Genomic DNA, 21,565 nt, shown 5'->3' on the forward strand with positions numbered 1-21,565 from the left:
CCTTGACCTCTGACCCTTGACCCCTGGTTGGGGCAGCCAAACCCAGCTGAAGTGCTCATTTCACTCTACTTAGGAAAGCCACATGTATGGAGCAGGAGCTTGCTGGTGCCAGTTTTCTTTGGCCAGACCTGCTTTTCCTGTTTGGTTTGTTGCTATGAGCAACAAGCTCAAGAAATATCTCTTCTCCCACCTATCTTGGCAGCGATGCTGAGTACTTATTTTAAGGAAGGTTGGGAGAAAGGGCAACACACACACACACACACACACACACACACACACACACACACACACGACTCCTCGACAACAAAAAACCCAAATCTTGCCTTTTGTCTTGCCCCTCTATCCCCTCTGATATTGTGAGTGTACTTTTTATAGGATATTTGGAGAGAGAGGGCGAAACAGACACACACACACACACACACACACACACACACACACGACTCCTCGACAACAAAAAACCCAAATCTTGCCTTTTGTCTTGAGTTATGGAATAGGACGTGTTCATCCCTTCCCCCAGCGGGTGACAGTGCCCCTCAGGACTGAGGTGAAGACTTCTTTTATACCCAGAGGACAGGAGATAGCCTAGGAGGGAAGGATGGTCCCTGAGCAGTAGAAGAAGCAGTGCTTCACCTGGCGACCTAAGACATGGTCCTGACTAGGAAGTACCTCACCAGATTGAGGCTGGTGCTGGCAGCCAACCTGTGCCCCGGAGGTTATCATCGTGCCACAGCTGGGCAAGGTGCTGGTCCCAGAGGTGAACACTCTAAGCCACTAAGTTCACTGTTTAGTTACACAGACTTCTTTTCCCCAGAGAGACATTCTTGAAGATGGCAGCATGTGTTAATTTACATTCTGGCTGGCCAGGGTGCTCTAGGTAGTCTTCCTAGTTCTTCAAAGCCCTCGGAGCCACTGACTGGGCAGATTCTGGCTAATGCTGGGAGACCCAGAGCTGAGTGGCCTGGGAAGGCAGCCAGCCTGTCCATAATTCCAAGGTGCTTTGGCGAGTAGACTGAGAAGTTTGCCTGGCCAGGGAAGCTGTGTGGGGAAGGGAGGTCTTCCTTCTATGAGGCACATTCTGAGCCATCCACAGCCATGAACTATATTCTTCTGTCTTCACCAGTACTCTGGCTCTTCGGCTGGGCCTGGACCAAGTGGGACAGTGCCTCCTCCCATCTTGGGTTCTGCCACTCTGTACATCCTGCTAACCATCTCAGTCTAGAGACTCAACTGTTGCTGAGCCCACCCTTCTAGGGCTAGTGCCTGTCAGGGTGGGGCTGGTTACCAGGGCAACAGCAGGTGGATTATGAGCTGCACAGCCTGCTACATGCTGCTGTTCCCGAGACTTGGAGCACTTGGACCACCTGAAGACCAGAGCTACCCTTCCCTTACCTGTGTCCCCGAGCCCCACAGTAGTGGGATCTCCCCCAGAGAGGTATTGCCCAAGGGGGACCTTCGGCCCTTATGCAGGCAAGATGCTCTTTGTGGCTTCTGTACCCCCTCAGGGCCCTTGTCCTATGCTTCCTTTTTGAGGTCAGGGTTGTTCACTGCCTAGTCCTCCTGAGCTTTCCAGCTGATGTGTACTCTGGTGGGTGACTGTGGTGGCCGCAATGCTCAAGCCTCCAGAAGACACTCTCAGTCACCAGCCTGCAGGGCTTAGCCTTCCTTTATGCCAGCATGCTCACAGCTTCCCCTTCCCTTTTCAGAAGTTGCTCTGGGCTTCTTGCCATGCCGGTGACACGCCTATGATAAATTTTGACTTCCATCAGTTTGCCAAAGGTGGGAAGCTAGAGAAATTGGAGAACCTGTTGAGGCCTCAGTTAAAGCTGCACTGGGATGACTTTGATGTGTTTGCAAAGGGCGAGAATGTAAGTCCACGGTGAGTCTCGCTGGCGCTCCACGCTACTGCTGGAGGGGGAATCCAGGGGTGTGACGGCTCCTTAGGTTGGGCACCTCAGCAGAAGTCGTTTCCTTTCCTGGTTGCTTGGTCAACATCTGTAGTTTTCTGGATCATAAGCTCTATGATGTTGGGGCTCTGGGGTCCTGGCCTTCTCCCCTTCCTCCTGCAGTCAGAGGCATGCTTTTGACTTTTGTAAGCAGAGAGTAAAGCCTGATTTTCTGGAAAAAGACATTTCTGAACGTAAAGGATTATATTAAAACACTGAGCTCAGGGCTGGGGATGGAGTTCAGTTGGTAGAGTACTTGCCTAGCATGCACAGAGCCCTGGGTTTGGTCCCTGGCACTGAGTAAAACCCCGTGTGGTGGTACATGTCTAATTCCAGCACTTGGAAGGCAGAGGCAGGTGGACCTGAAGTTCAAGGTCATACATAGTGAATTCTAGGCCAGCCTGGGCTACTTGAGACCTTGTCTCAAATAAACAAAGAAGAAAGCCATTGAGCTCGGCTGGTATGGCTCATCCATACCGGGACAGAAGCCCTGAGGGGAGCTATCTCAAATCATGGTGAGAGAGCTGATGTGAAGCCAGTGCCCGCAGACACTGGGCTGTGAGTTACCCTATTCAGAGTGGAAGGAGATCACTTTCCTCAAACCACAATGAGTCCTTATCATGTGCAGATCCCAAATTTATGAAATCAGCTGCTCACTAAAACTCCCTCATAACCCCATGTTCACAGTCATTCACAGACACACTCAGAACAGTGAAAAATTGGTCACCCAATGGGTTGAAGAAGGCAGTTGAATCTCCTTGTCTCAGCTCTTACCATAAACAGATTCTCTCAATGTTCATTGTCGTAATTCCACATTTCGGTGCCTCTGTTGGTGATGTCCCTGTTTGACTGTAGGGCCAAGGTGCTGCCTAGCTTTCCAAGTGCAAGAAAGCAGTGATTTGCCTTACGTGTCAGAAAAGCTTCCTACAGACAGGAGTTACAGGGCTGCTGAGGGGAGTTCAGTCTTAATGAAGCAGCACTGTGTGGGTGCTGTTTGACTTGCTGTGGGGTTACTTCCAGTAAACTCATTTTATATTGAAAATATCTTAAGTGGAAAATGTACTTAAGCCTCCAACTGACCCCTCATTAAATTAAAAACCTTTGGTTGTGCCATCCCCAGTCGAGCTGTCTCTCTATTTACCTGTATGTGTTTAAACAGAAACATGTCAAACAAGGTCATTTTTGTCCAATTGATGCAGTTAGGTACTCAGGCACTTCTCCCAGGATGCCTCAGTATTTGCTAATACACTATTCATGAACTTTTGTAGAAGGTAATTGTTGTGAATAACAGGAACCGGCTGTGCTTATGATAACCTGGGGATGTGGGCTGCTGGGATTTACCTATATGTGTTTAAACAGAAACATGTCAAACAAGGTCATTTTTGTCCAATTGATGCAGTTAGATACTCAGGCACTTCTCCCAGGATGCCTCAGTATTTGCTAATACACTATTCATGAACTTTTGTAGAAGGTAATTGTTGTGAATAACAGGAACCGGCTGTGCTTATGATAACCTGGGGATGTGGGCTGCTGGGGGTGTGTCTTGGGGTCTGCCTATTCTTCCTGCAGTACAGGGATTCCTCCTGGTGTGTACTGGAATGCTGGCGAGCTGCTAGGAAGGATGCAAGGGGTCTCTTGGAACAAGTTTCCTGGGGAAGCAGACAGACTTTGGCCATTGTGCTACAGCTGGTGGTCTTTCAAACATACCTCATAATTGTTCCATTTCTTCTTGTGATCCTAAGTTTTCAGAAAGGTACTTTACGGATGAACTGTCTTGACTGCCTGGACCGAACCAACACTGTGCAGAGCTTCATCGCACTTGAGGTGAATTCCTTGTGTATCTGTGCCTTGTCATGTGCATTCAGTGAGGCAGGCTGGGCCTTCAGCAGCAAGATGGGGGTAACTTCACAGTTCCACTTTCTAATGACAGATCAGGTGATCGGGATGCAGAGGGGGCTGTTTAGAGTGGCTCCTTTAGTGGCTGCCTCCTTCTACCACTGTATGCCTTTCCCTGTCATGACTTACATATTTATATATCTTCTGGGATACATCTCAGACATGGTTGGCCCAAAGGCTCCAGTTGTCTTTGAGAAGCATCTATTCTATGTAGAGATAGCCATGAATATACCCCAGGGTCAGGGTAGTGTGAGACTGGCCATGATGGCTTGCCTTGAAACCCGAGAGTGCCAGTAGGACCCTGGTTGCCTGGTTGGCCCCTTGCAGCTCCATCTGTGCAGCCTGCTGTCCCCCACTGATTGGTGTTCGGCCTTTTGGTGGCTAATCTGGCATCAGGCATTCAGAGAGGGGCAGGAAGGATGGCCTGAGCAAAGTTGGGGGGAGCCCGTGCTTCTCATCCTCAGTCTAATGAGTGAGGGGCTCGCTTACAGGCACCTGGGGGTGTTCTAGGCAGCCAGTGATGACTGTCCTTTGTTTCTCCTCCAGGTCCTTCATCTGCAGCTCGAGAGCCTGGGCCTGAATTCAAAGCCCATTGTTGACCGCTTTGTGGAGTCCTTCAAAGCCATGTGGTCTCTGAATGGGCACAGCCTGAGCAAGGTGTTCACGGGCAGCAGGGCCCTGGAAGGAAAGGCCAAGGTAGAGGCAGGCCCAGGGAGAGAGGGTCAAGATAGGAGCAGGTTGAGGGAGCAGGGAAGGGAACCACATGAATCCCTCTTACCCTGTGTTTGGGCTTATGCAGGTAGGGAAGCTAAAGGATGGGGCCCGGTCCATGTCTCGTACCATCCAGTCCAACTTCTTTGACGGGGTGAAGCAGGAGGCTATCAAGCTGCTGCTGGTTGGAGACGTCTACAATGAGGAGTCCACAGACAAAGGGAGAATGCTGCTGGACAACCCGGCCCTTCTGGGTAACAGGCGCCTGCCCTTGTGTGGGGTATCCACAGCCCTAAGGATGTGAGGAGGTGGGGGTAACAGTGGATGGGGCTAACAGCCCCACTGCACCCAAACGTGTGATCCAAGATGGCTGTAAGACATGTCCAGAGCCTCTGGTCTATGAGCTCTTGGTCTGATCTAAGCAGCTTACAAGCTGTCTCTGTAAAATTGTCCCTCAGTATCCAGAAAACAGTGGTGCCAGGACCTCCATGGATATCAAACTCTGCAGATGCTCAAGTCCTCTGCATAAAATGTAATCTTTGCACAGAGCCTGTGCACATCTTCCTGTATACCTTAGCTCATCTCTAGATCATGTATAATGCCTCGTGCAATGTAAATGCTAGGTAAACAGTTCGACTGTATTGCTTAGGAGAAACGACAAGATTAATGTCTGTACATGCGCAGTATAGATGCAGTTTTATTCAAGTATTTGTGATCCATGGATTTCCTAGGAGCCTGTGCGTTCTGACCTTTTCTACTTTCTTGGCTTGGATGATAATAGTCCAAGAGAGGACAAGAATGGAGAAAAACGTGCCCCTTATGTCTCCTAACAGTGACACCCAGGATCCTGAGAGCCATGACTGAACGCCAATCAGAATTTACAAATTTCAAGCGGATCCAGATCGCCATGGGGACCTGGAATGTGAACGGGGGGAAGCAGTTCCGGAGCAATCTCCTGGGGACAGCTGAGCTGACGGACTGGCTCCTGGATGCCCCCCAGCTCTCAGAAGCAGTGGATTCCCAGGGTGAGGATGGTCTCTTTGGGGAAAGGCAAAACACAGTTCCCTGCGACCTGCCAAACAGTTGACTGTGAGCGCCATTGCCTTGTAGAATTTAGTATTGATATTTGCATTTTCATTTGTCAGAGTCTTTGAAGCGCGATGGTCTCACCTTCAAGGATACTGCCTAGCAAGTTAATTATGTGACTCCTTTTCTTTTCCAAGTGCTTGGGGGAGTTATCAAGGAAAGGATCTCCTTTGTCTTCAGATGCAGAGATGTTGCAGTCGTAGGGCTAGGTTATTAGAACCTAGTGGTCATTAGGAGATATTGCCTCTAGGCCACACTGCTGTCAGGAACTGACTGGAGTCAGGCTTCTGATGAATGTTGGGCATTGCTGCTGCCCAACACCATCTCATCCCTGCTTTTCTCCCAGCCTAATCCAACGTGGGCATCCCCGATCTGGAACTCTGATTCCTGTATGCTCTAGCAGCTGAAACTTCAATTCTGTTGTGACATCCCAGAAGGCCAAAGGAAGGAGGTTCCACTTTTGATCTCATGCCACAGGTCACAGTCCAAGCCCAGCCACACTAAAAATGTATTAAACTATTTTTAGAGTCTAAATATAAAGTGAACATGACATATGAAGTCCATGTTAGGTCCCATCCCCAAGATACTTCATTATCCTTATGCAAATATTCCAAAATCTAACATCTAAACTCATCTGTCCCAAGCATTTCAGATAAAAGCTACTCAACCTGTGACAGTCATCTCCTTTAAGCAGTCGTGAAAGAATGTGTATACTTTATAAGGATAAAAAAGTTCCAAACTTGACACACACTCCATCTTCGGTCATACAAGATCTTATTGAGGGGTCTTACTGAGAGGCAGGGTGTGCAGCACCCTAAGGCCTTGCTTTTTCCTGCATTGGGGAACACAAGAAGAAAGGTTCATGCCTAGGTGCTGAGTGACTCACGGTCCTATGCATGTGGTGGCCTGTGCTTATGTGCATCCCCTCTGCCACACACACATGTGATCCTCACCTCCAGGAAGGTGTCAGAGTCTACAATGCAGGGTCACTGCCAGTCACATATCGGTGGTGCTTGTGTTGCCATTGGTGATGCATCCAGAAGCCATCTGGACACCACCAGAGGCAACCCAGTAATGCCAAGGTTGCCCAGTCAGTGCCCCTCACTGAGGGGAGCACCCTCCATACTGTATGATGACCTTCTTCCTCTGCCTGTATCACAGGGTGCTGGTTAAGGCACATTAATGACTGTCTGGCAGGAACATTATTGCGGAGATGGTGCTGGGCTTACTGGAAACTTAGCAGGTTCAGAAAAAAGGAAGCATTGGACTTAATGTCACTGACGAGCAGACAGAGGAAAGGTGGTGTTCCCTTTAAAAAGAGAACGAAACTGCTTTATGATTTCAGCCCATTCAACTAGAGGTGCCAGGTGCCATGTGACCAGCAGAGGAGGAAGTGGAGAGCTGACTGGACTTTTGTTACAGTGTCACTTCCTCCCATTGGTGCCTTGAACAGGAGCCTTGTTACTTCCTGCAATTGGAACACTGACTGGCCTTAGTGGCTCAGGTGTCTGTAGGTCAGATGTAGTGACTAAGGAGCTTCAATAAATGGCTGCGGGGATCCTATGAAGCACCTTTCAGAAGCGAGCAACGCCAGAGCTGCAGCTCCAGGCTCACTGCGCTCCAAGTTGGCCCAGTGTCTGCCAAGAGATTCCATCAGCGGCTCCCGGGTAGTCTCTTCTCTGACTACAAATAGCCATCTGCACATCAATCTGAAAAATATTTGGAAAGCACAAACCATGAGACAGTGCTGTCCCAGGTCACTCAGGATCTGTCTGGGAAGACAGCATTAGAAGGGATGAGGGGGTACTCTTTCAAGGGACTGGACTGAACCAGGTGTTTTATGCATGGTATCCAATTTAAGCTCCACACTACCTATGAGATGGTAGTTTCTGTCCCTTGTGCAGAGAAAGAGTCAGAGGTTGGGCGAGGTTCTCAAGGCGCTCCAGATGTATACAGGGAGGTGTGATATGTGCAGTAAGCATGGGAGGGGAGGGACAGAGGATTCCAGTGGCTTGTCCCCTATAAGTGAATTCCAGCAGTGAGTAGTGTGGTAGTAGGGCAAGGGGACCCTGTGAACCAGCAGTACAAAACTTGGCAGTTCTGACTCCCTTCATTTCCTGCCCTGTTCCCAGATGACAGCAGCCCTGCTGACATATTTGCTGTGGGGTTTGAAGAGATGGTGGAACTGAGTGCGGGAAATATTGTCAATGCCAGGTAAGGGTCAAGCACAGAGGGTAAGGTATCCCTGAGAGAGTCCCTGGCCAGGAGCCTGCTCCTGGGTTGGCAGCCCTGCCCTGACTGTCTGGGTCCTTCTAGCAACACTGTCTGCACATACTGGCCAATGGTGTGGTCCTCTTTCCCTGCTGATACGGAAACAGAAGGAAGAGCTAGTATCCCTGAGACTTCTGTGCGGTGCTCCGGCCTGAGCTGCAGCTGAGTCATGCTGTCCCGGGAGTGTCAGTGTGAACCTGGAGTGTAGGGCGGGCAGGGCTGGGAGAGTGGCTGACTCATGTGTTCTGGGGAGAAGTGAGAAGAAATGGGTGCTGGCAGGAAGTGCTCCTCTTCACATGCCAGGCAGGAAGGGGAGACCCCAAACCACCAGATCAACAGTCAGTAGAAAGTCAGCCAGACTTTCATCCCCATAAGCTGACCCAGGTTTATTTCAGGGAACTTTTTAAAATTGTATTCAGTAGTAGTAGCAGTAGTAGTAGTAGTAGTGGTAGTAGTAGTAGTAGTAGTAGTAGTGGTAGTAGTGGTAGTGCGTGTCTGAAGCACATGTGTGGAGGTCAGAGAACAACTTATGTTGTCTCTGTCATGTGGGTCCCACAGCTTGAACTCAGATTGTCAGGCTTGGTGGCAAGCACCTTTATCCCTGGGCCATCTTGCCAGCTCTCAAGGAATGTTTTAAAAAATAAAAAGAATTCTCCAGGGCTTTTAGCAGGTCCTTCCTGTCCTGGGGGCAGGGTAGGGAGGAGCTACTGTGATATATAAGATACAGTCGGAGGACTGAGTGTGGTGGTGCACAGCCTTTAATCCTAGGACTCCAGAGGCAGAGGCAGATGGATCTCTGTGAGATCGAGTCCAACCTGGTCTACATAGCAAGTTCCAGGCCAGCTGGGGCTACAGGGAGACCCTGCCCCCCCCCCCAAAATGCAGTAAGAGCTAGGGCTGGTTGGTAAGGCCTGTAATGCCAACTATTTGGGAGGCAGAGGTAGGAGGATTGCAAGTTCAAGGTCTTCTTGGGTTACACAGTGAGTTCAAGGCCAGTCTGGGCAACTTAAGGAGATTCTGTCTTAAAATAAAAAGTGAAAAGAGAACTGGGGATGTATGTTCAGTGATCACACACTTGTCTAACATGCACCACACCCTGGGTTCAATCTCTAATACCACGAACCCCCCAAAAAACAAAAAAAAAATAATAACCCATGGGAGGAGTTGAAGCAGGTCACTCATATGACAACAGGAAATCAAATCTGTGAAAAGGGTAGACTGAGGGCTGGAGGGCAGCAGGTGGGAGGAGGCGTTCCCTGCCAGCTCTACACAGCATTCCTCTGCTTTTCCAGCACCACCAACAGGAAGATGTGGGGCGAGCAACTTCAGAAAGCCATCTCACGCTCGCATAGGTACATTCTCTTGACTTCGGCACAGCTGGTGGGCGTCTGTCTTTATATCTTTGTGCGTCCGTACCATGTTCCATTCATCAGGTAAGAACACTTAGTTTATGAACATCTGGGGAACGAGGGGTTGTAAGTCTGTGTTTTGTTCTGTGACTTCCTTCTGACCTGCCCCCCACCCCAAACTCCTGCAGCAGGAAACAGGACCTGCCATTATTCTCAATAAATGGAGCAAACTCCTGAGGAAAAATGGGGCTGAATAGAATATTGTGTGACAGTTAAAAAGCCACCATGGGAAACTCCTAATTCAGGAAACTGGGCTCTTAGGAGGAGTGCTCCAGGACTGATATCACCCAATCTCAGTGTGAGCAAGGAGGGGATAATCTCATTCACAGTTTACAGACAGGAAACCCCTGGGCAAGAGCTGCGTAACTCCTCAGCAATGCCAATTCTGCCTCTTCTAGAAAGAATTCTAGGTAGAATTTATTTCACCTCATTGTTACTTCTCCAAGGAGACAGCCTTGTGAGTGTAAAAAACAGGAAACCTTAGGAAATAGGTATCTTTTAGGAGAGGGTGAGTGTGGATGAGTATGTAAGACACTACAGGGAGTCGTTTTCTCCCTGGGCTTTCTCAAAGTCTATGCTACCCAGTCTTATTGGTGGCATTTGGATTACTAATTGCTAATGCAAGGCATTGAACAGACCTTCTGAGGAAGTCAAGTGGGACCTGGCTTAGCAGCTCCATATCGTCAGAAGGCCCCTGGAATGCCTTATGCTGGCCCTTAGATCCTGCATTCATAATCTTCTGTTACTTTCAAAACATGTTTAAGACCCTGACCCTGTGATTGTGTTACTAGGACAGCTTGGCTGAGTTAGTAAAGAGAAGTCAAGGTATGGCCGGGCGTGGTGGGGCACGCCTTTAATCCGAGTACTTGGGAGGCAGAGGCAGGTGGATCTCTGTGAGGTGGAGGCCAGCCTGGTCTATATAGTGAGTTCCAGGCCAGCTGGGGCTTCAGGGAGACCCTGTGTCAAAAAGACCAAAAAAAAGAGGAGTCAAGGTAAAGGTTGTGGTAAGTCATGGGTGAGGTGAGGTAGAAGTCCTGCAGGTTCCCTTAACCTGGCCTGAGGGCTCTTCACCTGCTCCTCAGCTTCCTGCCCTTTGGCTTCAAGCTTGTTTGATACACTCCTTAGGCAGTTGTCACCTCACCTTGTCTCCCAAGTAGCAGGTGTAACCAGCAGCCTCTGTAGCCTGGGAACATTAGCTGTCTTACAGCCTTCCATCCTGATATCTTACAGTCTGCATTCCCAGTTGGCATTTAATATGAACCAGAACCTGCATTGTGAGAAAGACCGTTTGAGAACACCTCCCCAGGCCAACTTGTTCTCAAAGTGTGTCAATTGTTAGATGACGATGCCTCCTGCTTCACGGATGGAAGCTCGGGCACGATGCCTCCTGCTTCGCGGATCGAAGCTCGGGCATGACAGGGGGGTGGGGGGGGATGAGAGGGGGAGGGACACAGACAGACACATAACAATGAAGCAGGAGTGCTGCTCCTGCTGGTGGGAAGGCTGGGCTGACATAGGAGTGATGTGTCTGTAGCTTCATGGGATGCTGGTGGAGGACAAAGCCCTTTTGAGCAGGCCTGACAAAGATGCCCCGACCCCAGGCAGTGCTCAGCAATGACAGGGACCATGGCCTGAACCACTGTCACATTGGGCTCTGATCTCTGAGCAGGGCCTCTGCTGGAGTTGCTGTGCTGCCAGGCTCTTCTCTGTGGTAGAACAGGTTCATACTTTCTCACAACCAACGGAGTGTGCCCATCTTTCTGTTGCAGGGATGTGGCCATCGACACAGTGAAGACTGGCATGGGGGGAAAGGCAGGGAATAAGGGCGCTGTGGGCATCCGCTTTCAGTTCCACAGTACCAGCTTCTGCTTCATCTGTAGCCACCTGACTGCTGGGCAGTCTCAGGTGAAGGAGAGGAACGAAGACTACAGGGAGATCACCCACAAGCTCTCTTTCCCTGCGGTGAGTGGCCTGCAGGTTGTGTGCCTGACCCACATGGTTTTCTGAGCTGCTAACCAGAGCCAGGCCTGGGGATGGAACACTAAGGGGGGGGGGTCTCCCCAGAGAGATGTGCTGTCATTCTGGGAGGAGAAGGCAGCCTTGCAGTGTTGTGTCTCTTCCTACCTCAACTTCCTGGAAGTGCTTAGGCGCTCCAGCTCTTAAGTGTGCTTCGGGGTGTTTCTAAGTCAGGTGATAGAATGGGGAGAAAACCAGGTTGGCCTTCCTACCTCAACTTCCTGGAAGTGCTTAGGCGCTCCAGCTCTTCTTAAGTGCGCTTCGGGGTGTTTCTAAGTCAGGTGATAGAATGGGGAGAAAACCAGGTTGGCGGTGCTGTTACATTTGTGAAGAACATCTGAATTCAAGCAGTATAAAATCTCCACTTTCCTGGGGGTGCAGATTCCGTTTTCTCCTGACGAACCATCTTCACACGTACCGTACCTTCTGTTGCTGCTCAGCTAAAAGCTCCTTTTTCCAAACTAGCAAATCAGGACTGAGGAAGCAGGGCCCTCCATCTGCCCTGAGGTCTCCAATAGCACACGTCAGACTGCCCTCTAGTGGTGGCCCAGAGGTGGTCCAGCTGTCCTCACAGAGTCCTCCAACTTGTGATGAAGGCTGACTGGATCCCGGGGCTCTCCTGCAGAACAGATCAGTTCCTTGTGAGAAAGAGAGCCTTTAAAACTGCTGTTCTAACAATTCAGCAGCACAGACTGCAAGGCAAAAATTCATGAATTTTCAATTATAAGTATCCTAATTCCTGCTGGTTTTATTTCTCATGTTAAGGAACACATTATTGAGTTGGGAAAATTTCAACTTGTATGTGATCTGATCTTTTTTACTAGAAAAGTAAATTTGAAATAGTATACTTTGATACATTCCAAGTAATTGAAAATTATATCACTTTCTTCTATTGACCAAAAAATTGACTGTACCTGTAAGTTAATTCTCCATGCTAGTTGGGTAGATTACCGTAGCCACGGACCACAGGTAGCAATCTAAATTTAAATGAATTAGAAACTACTTGAATTGGGCATTTCAAGTGCCCAGCATGCACTGACATGTGGTCAGCGGCTTCCTCGCTGGGCCATGTGGGAAGCATTCCAGTGCTACAGAAGCTGCATGGACAGTGCTGGTTTAGGATCCTCTTAATCTGTCTTCATGGTCAGTGTGGGGTGGGGCAGTGGGGATACCACAAGAGGAATACCACAAGTGGGGATACCACATAGTAGGGATAACACAAGTAGTGATACCACATAGTAGGAATACCACAAGTGGGGATACCACATAGTAGGGATATCACAAGTGAGGACACCACATAGTAGGGATACCACAAATGGGGACACTACATAGTAGGAGAAGAGAGTGGTTTAGACTAGGCAGATATGGGTTCAGATCTGTCATACACTAGCATTGCAACCTTCAGTAAAGTACTTTGTTTCTGATTTTTTTAATGTAAAATAGAACCTTAGCCTCTGCTGCACAGGCTGCTGTGAGGACAAGGTGCACCTGGAGCAGTGACCTGCCCTTGTGGACAGTTCATGTGTCACAGTTGGGGAAGAGCTCTCCAGGGCTGGGCTGGGGACACAGGGCTCCTGCTATGGGCAGGATGGAGGAGGGAGAACAGTGGTAAGAGAGTCGAAGAGTCCAAGCCCTGAGGTTTACAGAACTGCATAGTATTAGCATCGGTGATCATTTCCTTAAACCTTGTGTTCCTAATGCCGAGTGTGGGGCACACCTCTCAAGATGTGGTTGCAACCAGCGAGAGTACAGTCACCCTGGGGTGGAATTGGTAAAAGAGATATTGGTAGTTGTGCTTCCCAGGTGGAGTTGGAACTTTGTCAGGACCACTCTGGAACACCGTTATTTAAAATAGAAAAGCAGGAGCTGGGCGTGGTGCACGCCTGTAGTCCCAGTACTTGGGAGGCAGAGGCAGGTGGATCCCCATGAGTTAAAGGCCAGCCTGGTCTACATGTGAGTTCCAGGCCAGCTGGAGCTACAAGGAGACCCTGTCTCAAAAAGACCAAAAAAAGAAAAAGGAAAAAGAAAAGCAGGCAGGGCTTGGGATGTAGCTGAGGAGGTAGAGTACTTGTCCACTAGGCATGAAGTTCCGGGTTCAGTCCCCAGCACTAGATACGACTGGGTATGGTGGTGCACTCCCATAATCCTCAGCTACGTAAAGGGTTTGAGAACATCCTGGGCTATAGGAGACCCTATCTCAAAAAATAAAAAATAATAAAATAGAAAAGGATATTATGTAACGATTTCTCGGGTTTATGGGATTAGGTAAAAACAAGACACTTTGGTAGAAAACTTTAAAACACTTAGAAAATATTTCATTATTTTTATTTTATGTGTATGAGTATATCACCTGAATGTATATAAGTACAGCCATGCTGTGCATAGCCCACAGAGGTCAGAAGAGGGCATCCGATCCCCTGGAACTGGAGTTACGGACGGTTCTTAGTTGCCATGGGGGTGCTGGGAATCAAACCTGGGTCCTCTAAGAGAGCAGATAGTGCTCTTAACCACTGAGCCATCCCTCCAGTCCCAAACTTTAAAATTTTTTTTAAATGCTTCTGCTTGTCCTGTGTCTCAGGAGCCTGTCTCCCTCCCTCTCTGCCCTCCTTTGAAGTGTCCAATGCAAGTAATTTTTAATAATTTAAATTTAGACAGCTACCTGTGGCAGTGGCTATTGTACCTGCATTAAGAATTAACTTACACTCAATTTTTCTGTCAATAAAAGAAAAAAAAGACCACATAATATGTTTCAATTATTGGGCTGGGCATGGTGGCACATGCCTTTAATCCTAGTGTGAGGCAGAGGCAGGCAATGGCTGTGAGTTGAAGGCCTGCATAGCAAGTTCCAGGCCAGCTGGGGCTACAGGGAGGCCCTATCTCAAAAAGACCAAAATAAATGAATGAATGAATAAATAAATAAATAAATGTATGTTTCAATTATCTAGAATGCATCCCAACATACTATACAGTGGACAGAATGACTATAATTTTCTTTACAACTTAGGGGAGAAACGTTTTTTCTCACGATTATGTGTTTTGGTGTGGTGACTTCAACTACCGAATAGATCTTACTTATGAAGAAGTCTTTTATTTTGTTAAACGCCAAGATTGGAAGAAACTTATGGAATTTGACCAGCTGCAGCTACAGAAGTCAAGTGGAAAAGTAAGTGAAGTGTGCCTTTAGGGTTTGTGGCTGCTTCCACCATCTCCACTCCAACATGGAGTGAGTCTGCCAGACATATGCTCTAAGAGAGTGGATTTAATGCTGCTTTTGATACTGTGGAAAACATGGAGGACTTTCTGAAGCGAGGGGAATGGCAGCATGCAGTCACACACACCGCTGTCCTAATGGGGCTCTGTCTGGCCACGCACGGGGTCCTTGCCTTCCTAAGGCTGAGAGGTCATCTCTGAAGGAAAGCCATCCACAGCATTGAACACAGTGGGAGAAGCTGACAGTACACGTGCCCCACCACCTCTAGCGCACTTCCCTGTGTTCCATACACAGGAAGAATTGGCTCCCCTAGGTCTCCTCAGTGAGGGGCTCTGCTCAGTCTGAGTCATGGCTGCCTTCTGGTGGACCACCCTGTCGGTGTCTGAGCTGGCTACCTAGTGAAGGTGTTGAATATTGTTATGCACAGTCCTCCTCTACTAGGTCTACCAATCTTCTATGCATATGCAGTATTTTTCCAGACTGCTTTGCCTCTGGCATAAAAAACTACTGCTGAGTGACACTCTAGACTCCACTCAAAATATTTTGGTGATATATCTTTCTTGTTTGTGAATACAATAACAAACAGCATCATTTCCACAACCAAATTGTACCTAGCGTCCTCCAAAGTGCCCTACAAATTGGCTATTATACTCATTTTATTGAAAAAGAAAACTGAGGACAAAGTCAAATTATTTACCCAACGTTACACAAGCCTGGCGCAGCTGGCCACAATTTGGTTCAAGATTGGCCCTCACAGAGTTCACACCCCTTAAGCATGGCCCATTGTCCACCACAGAGCTCACACATGCTACAGCATGACCCGCTGTCCATCTCAGAGCTCACACATGCTACCCAACAAATCCCTCTCCTTCCCTGACCACTGTTCCCACTGCCTTCCCTGCTGCATCAAGTGAAAAGGCATTTGCTGTATCGTGGGAGTGCCCGGATGAGCACACAGTGGTTCCTGCCCTGTGCTCGACTTCTGTCTCCTGGGGGTGACAGCAGATAGCTGGCAGGGATGCAGGAGGGAGGGGAAGGTATTGTGATGGTGTCTGTCAGCAGTGAGTAGAGGCTTACCACTGGTTAGCCTATTAAAAGGCGTGCATGTGTAATTTCAGACATTTGCACATATAGATTCTCCTACCTCTTAGAACGCTTTGGAACATATCTTCTTCTTTTCTGAAGGTGGCCTTGCGATTTCTTTCTCCCAATAGATTTTTAAAGATTTTCATGAAGGAGCCATTAATTTTGGACCCACCTACAAGTATGATGTTGGCTCAGCCGCCTATGATACAAGTGACAAGTGCCGTACCCCAGCCTGGACAGACAGGGTGCTGTGGTGGAGGAAGAAGCATCCCTTTGATAAGACAGGTGAATGCCGTAGGTGTGTCCAGGACAGGGAGGGGGGTAAGTGAGCATCACAGAGGGAAAGAACAACACTCAGCCCAGTGCTCTGGCTATGTGAATCACAATTTTTTTCAATTAACCATCCAAATGATAACCCTCTTTGCAAGTTGTGTTTGGAGGCACCTTCATCTGTCCTGCTTCTCCCCCTTGCTGCATCATGGATGCCTCTGTTCTGCCCTTTGTCCTAGGAGGAAAGAGGAGTTAAGTCTTGGGGTGCCTTTCCTCTCCCCTCACACTACTCAGGTATTTTACTAGCCTGTTTTGTTCAGCCAAACTTATCTACTTAAAGTCCCAATTCCAAATGGAGCAGGAACCAGACAGATCTTTTTTTAAATCGGTGAGTTGTGAAGTATATTTTAATAAAGTGCCATTGACATCCATACAGTAAGGAAGTAAAGCTTATTAAAGTTGCAACACCTGTAATCTAGTGCATAAACAGCCATTTTCAAGAGAGATGTCCGCCAAGATTTCAAAGCAAGGAAACTACAGCTGCAGGTAGAGCTTTTCTTTCCGATAAGTCAGAGAGCATCTTCATAACTCCAGGGCTAGAAGGTGGGGCAGAAAAGTCCTCCTCCACTGTTCAAAGGCTGCAGGTCATGGGCAGACCCATGTACCCCAGACCCACAGCTAGGAGACCTGAGAGGAAGGGAGGTGGTCATGACCATGACTGCTCTGGGTAGTCTACATGTGAAGACTTTGCCCCAGACCCCAGAGTAGCCCCTGCACAGCTCAAGCTCAAGGGGGTAAGCAAAGGAGCCTGAGCCCCAGGCAGAGAGATCTTTGCTACATTCAGATAGATAGATAGATAGATGATAGATAGATAGATAGATAGATAGATAGATAGATAGATAGATAGATAGATGAGAGAGAGAGAGAGATTGATATTGATATGATTTTATGTCACTTATTGGCTTCCTGAATGGAATCTCGAGCAGCTGGAGAACTCAACCTTCTAGACAATGATCTAGATAGTGACACCAAAGTCAGACATACCTGGTCTCCTGGGACCCTCAGATACTACGGCCGCGCAGAGCTACAGGCATCTGATCACAGGTATGGTCCTCTCTGGGGAAGGCAGTGTCTCCTCTTCCCCACAGGGCACCAACATGCCGTCTCTATACAGGATTAGTATGTGAGTGAGTGTATGACTGTGGGGGGGGGGCGAGAGGAAGAACAAATATTTGTGTATTGAGAAGTAATCATTGTTAGCATGTTGTCACTGTTCTATATCATAAATGACATCATTTATGAAGATTTCAAAGGTACAGCCTGTACAGTTTTGTCTTTTAAACATTCCTGGATTCACTGCCACCCAGATTTTTCTCGGTAATGTTTTCAAGCTGCAATCATGCAGGTTACAGACCTGTCTCACTCATTTGCAGCTGATGTCCAGCACCAAACAGGGCCATGGGACTGACGCATGCACCTACCAGTGAAGATGATTTTTTTTTTTCCTAGTATTTTTGTTAGGACAAACACCATATAGTTTTTAAGCCTTGGTGTCAGTGAAGACAGACCCTGAGCCATGGGCATTGTGCATTGAGAATGGAAGGAGACAGCGGATGGCAGAAAGGGCGGTCTGGTGGGTGAGGGGACTCATTAGTCAACATATTGCAAGACAGAAGAGGGTAACATTGGAGGGAAAGTGAGGAAAATTTAATTCTCCTACAGTTACTACCAAAATTGCAAGGTCTAGAAATAAATAAAAAAGAGAGGGCTGGAGATATGGCTCAGCAGTTAAGAACACTGGTTGTTCTTGCAGAAGACCCGGGTTCACATCCCAGTACCCACATGGCAGCTAACAGTCCGTAACTCCAGTTCCAGGGGATCCAACAGCCTCTTCTGACCTCCGTGGGCAGTGTACGACACGGGTGCACTTACCTACATGCAGGCAATACATGCATACACATAAAATAAAATTTAAAAAAAAATTTTAAAAAAGAGTGGTAAATGTGGGCCAGAATCTTTACATCCTGTCTGCCTTTCTCCCCTTCCCTTAACCGTGCTGTAGTATAAACTGTCAGCCTCCTATGGAAATCTCTGTCCCAATCTCTGGTTGTTTCCCTAGAATAAAGTCCTAGAAATGAGCTTTGTAAACCAAGAGATAAAGTTGTGAGTGTCTTAGATTGCCATGTGGCCATGTGAGGAGCTTGAACTCCAGCAGGGGCCAAGGGCTGCTTCTCCACATCCTTGGAAGCCTTTGCTGATGGCTGCTGGTGTGCACAGACTCCTGTAGTGGATGTTCTCCCTCTCAAATCAGCTGTAGGCAAAAATGCCAAGATATCACTAAGAGTGGGCAAAGCGAAGGGCTACATTGCCAGCATAGACATTGGCCTGTGGGGTTCATGGGCTGACATTATTCTTACAGCAGAGCTCAGGCAGACAGAGGGAGGTTGGGAGCTGGGTATGACCTGTCCAGGATAACTGTTGTGCACTGTCTTCTCTTCTATGTTGGATGCAGACCTGTGCTTGCTGTCGTAGAGGTAGAAGTGCAAGAAGTTGATGTGGGTGCCCGGGAGAGGGTTTTCCAGGAAGTGTCCTCTATCCAGGGTCCCCTGGATGCCACTGTTGTGGTAAACCTTCAGTCACCAACCCTAGAGGAGAAAAATGAGTTTCCTGAGGACCTGCGCACAGAACTTATGCAGACCTTGGGGAATTATGGGACGATCATTCTTGTCCGGTAACCACAACCCCTCAGGTGTGGGTTCTAGGGTGTCAGCGGGATTCAGGAGAGTGGCAGAAAGTTCCTGGTGTTGACTGGCTTATCTCCTATGTCCCAGTATCAACCAGGGGCAGATGTTGGTGACTTTTGCAGACAGCCACTCGGCTCTCAGTGTCCTAGATGTGGATGGCATGAAGGTAAAGTGGCTCTTATTTGGCCATGTCTATGTGGCCACGTCTGTGTGGCCGTGTTTATGTGGCTGTTGTGTCTATGTGGCCGTGTTTATGTGGCCATTGTGTCTATGTGTATGTGTCTATGTGGCCATGTCTATGTGGCTATGTCTGTGTGGCTGTGTCTATGTGGCCGTCGTGTCTATGTGGCCGTGTCTGTGTGGCTACATTTTCCCTTCCTCTGGGCCTGGCCTGTGCCCTACCTGTATAGACCCATGGTGGGGAGCAGCTGAGAGTCTCCATCTGGGCCTCATGTCTCAGAGCTAGCCCATTCCACCTGCAGGAGTGTGCTTCCCACAGAGTTCTTTGTTCCCACCTCCATGGGGAAGAGTTTCTATCTTTCTCTCAATATTCAACCTTAAGACATGCAGCTAGTTCCATTTTAATGAGATCTTGTTTTAAATTTTCATAGACTGAAAAGCTGCCAATGACAGTTCAACTTTATTCCACCCAGGTGTGAGAACTGGGCTAAGCCTGCCTGGGGTCTGGACTTCTGCTTTTCTCGGCAGAATAAAAACATTGGTTTTGTGCCTGGTGCACAGGTTAGAGAGACTATGGCAGAAAGGAGCCATCATGACTTTTCTTTGTTTTCTCTGGCCCGCTGTCCTCCCAGGTGAAAGGCAGAGCCGTGAAGATTCGACCAAAGACCAAAGACTGGCTGAAAGGCCTGAGAGAGGAGCTCATTCGGAAACGAGACAGTATGGTCCCCATGTCCCCCACTGCCAACTCCTGTTTGCTGGAGGAAAACTTCGACTTCGCAAGTTTAGACTATGAGTCAGAAGGTGTGTGGCCCTGCCCAGGGGACAGGCAGACAGTTCTCCTGGTGACAAGCTGACAGTCATTTTCAAAAACCCCACCTTGCAAGGGTTATAGAGGACGTTGACATGTGCGAGTCACATCCATGTGACAGCTGTGAATCACATCCATGTGGTCCAGTGATCGCATGTGGGATGATGCAGGAAACGAAGGGCCAAGGAGATTCCCTCACTCATGGTAACAGTGGCTTGAAGGCTGTATGAGATGGAGAGCTGCCTGGGGACCTGGCTGCTGGCAGATTATGTTGGCTTCCCTGTGTCCAAATGTCTGACATGGACAATTTACAAGGGAGACATTCTTCATTTTGGTTCACAGTTTCAGAGGGTTTTATCCATAGCCCTTGGCTCTGTTGTCTCTGGTGAAGCGGAACCTCGTGGTGTGGGAATGTGTGACAGTGTCTACTCACCTCCCTGTGCACAGGAAGTGGAGAATGCCAGTGCCCCAGACTCTCTCCTTTTATTCCAGGGGTCTATGGGATGCTGCCCCACATTCAGGGCAGGCCTTCTTCCCCAAGTTAATCCTCTCTGAACAGGCCCTCACAGACAGACCCCTGAGTGTGCCTCGCCATCTCCTAAGTTTCCCTCAGGCCCAGCAAGTTAACAGGATTAACTACAACTATGATACTAGCAAGACAGGCCTGCTATGGAAGGCTGGGCTGTTGCACATTAATGCTTTCACTCTTGTGTGATTCTTTCTTCCTCCAAAGGGGATGTTCTAGAAGAGGACGAAGACTATTTGGTGGATGAGCTTGGACAGCCTGTGGTGTCAGACAGTGAGCTGGGTGGAGATGACCCTCTAGATGCCATGAGCTCTACAGCAGTAGCACCAACTAGCAAGTCCCCTGCGCTAGCCAAAAAGCAGCAGCGTCCAACGTACAAAGGTATCTCCACCACCTTTCCTAGCTGAGCTGGAACAGTGTCTTTTTCTCTTGAAGGTGTGATGTCAAGTGCACAGGTCCCAGGAGAAGAGTGGCAGGAAGGCACAAAGTGATAGAACTGGGCCGTGGGGAGAACTCCAGCTACCATATACCAAATCCTCTCAGTCTTTCATTTAAACCTATGTCCCTCTAACTCCTGACGACAGAAGAATTCTGCTTCTTCTGCATATTCAAGAGACCACAGTTCTGTAGAAACTGCTTTTACATTTGTGATATTGTTCCCCAATACTCTTCTGGTTGAATCCCTAAAAAGACACATTCAGTCTCTATGTCCCGATGCATTGTTTTATCCACATAATGTCACATTGTACAGTAGCATTATTATTTTAGAATTAAGGAGAGTTGCTGGGTGTGGCGGCACAGGCCTTTAATCCTAGCACTGGGAGACAGTGAGTTCAAGGCCAGCCTGGTCTACATAGTGAGTTCTAGGTCAGCTGGGGCTACAGGGAGACCCTGTATCAAAAAAACCAAAAAAAAAAAAAAAGAATTAAGAGAGCTAAAAGGTTGTGTGGCTTGAACTGCAAATCCTGGATTAAATGGTAAAAGTATTAGACTAAGTCAAGTCTGGTCCATCCAAAAATGCCCACATTGCCTTCCACTGTCAGTTACTGTCAGAAGGAAGGCAGCACTAACCCAGAGCTGGGGCTGGAAATGCAGAGCATGGCCAGACAGGAAATTAAGGTGCTTCCTAGGGAAAAAGGTCTCTTGCCAGGAGAGGTACAAACACACACACACACAAAACCCCTCACATGTTCCTTTGATTGGATAATGGTCTGCAAACTAATCAGTAGCTTGCCTCCCTGGGACTTCTGGGAGCTTTCAACCTTCCGGACTGGAGTCTGCCATAGAGATTTGGATTTGGTAGGGGAAGAGGGGACACAGCCAGGTTTGGAGAATGACACCCACCCAGGAGAAAGCCACACACCCAGGTCAGGAATAGTGACCTTCTTGGAAAACTGAGGGGCTTTGT

The 21,565-nt window shown here is 48.4% G+C and overlaps 1 protein-coding gene across 4 annotated transcripts in view; it reads left to right on the forward strand.

The window, feature by feature from the left end:
- Nucleotides 1-21,565, forward strand: part of Synj2 (synaptojanin 2) — a 105,632-nt gene that overhangs the window by 70,529 nt on the left and 13,538 nt on the right. For all 4 annotated transcript variants that reach the window (XM_008839488.3, XM_008839477.3, XM_029566745.1 and 1 more), the window contains 15 exons: nucleotides 1,704-1,876; nucleotides 3,686-3,767; nucleotides 4,386-4,535; nucleotides 4,639-4,804; nucleotides 5,384-5,575; nucleotides 7,769-7,850; nucleotides 9,200-9,340; nucleotides 11,086-11,278; nucleotides 14,337-14,495; nucleotides 15,758-15,914; nucleotides 16,886-17,003; nucleotides 18,412-18,630; nucleotides 18,731-18,809; nucleotides 19,456-19,624; nucleotides 20,365-20,538. In XM_008839488.3, the coding sequence (XP_008837710.1) occupies nucleotides 1,704-1,876; nucleotides 3,686-3,767; nucleotides 4,386-4,535; nucleotides 4,639-4,804; nucleotides 5,384-5,575; nucleotides 7,769-7,850; nucleotides 9,200-9,340; nucleotides 11,086-11,278; nucleotides 14,337-14,495; nucleotides 15,758-15,914; nucleotides 16,886-17,003; nucleotides 18,412-18,630; nucleotides 18,731-18,809; nucleotides 19,456-19,624; nucleotides 20,365-20,538 (2,254 nt within the window). The remainder of the gene's footprint in view (nucleotides 1-1,703; nucleotides 1,877-3,685; nucleotides 3,768-4,385; nucleotides 4,536-4,638; nucleotides 4,805-5,383; nucleotides 5,576-7,768; nucleotides 7,851-9,199; nucleotides 9,341-11,085; nucleotides 11,279-14,336; nucleotides 14,496-15,757; nucleotides 15,915-16,885; nucleotides 17,004-18,411; nucleotides 18,631-18,730; nucleotides 18,810-19,455; nucleotides 19,625-20,364; nucleotides 20,539-21,565) is intronic.

The sequence above is a fragment of the Nannospalax galili genome, unplaced genomic scaffold (genome assembly GCF_000622305.1).
Source record: "Nannospalax galili isolate Female #2095 unplaced genomic scaffold, S.galili_v1.0 scaffold211, whole genome shotgun sequence".
In the NCBI taxonomy this organism is placed as follows: Eukaryota; Metazoa; Chordata; class Mammalia; order Rodentia; family Spalacidae; genus Nannospalax; species Nannospalax galili.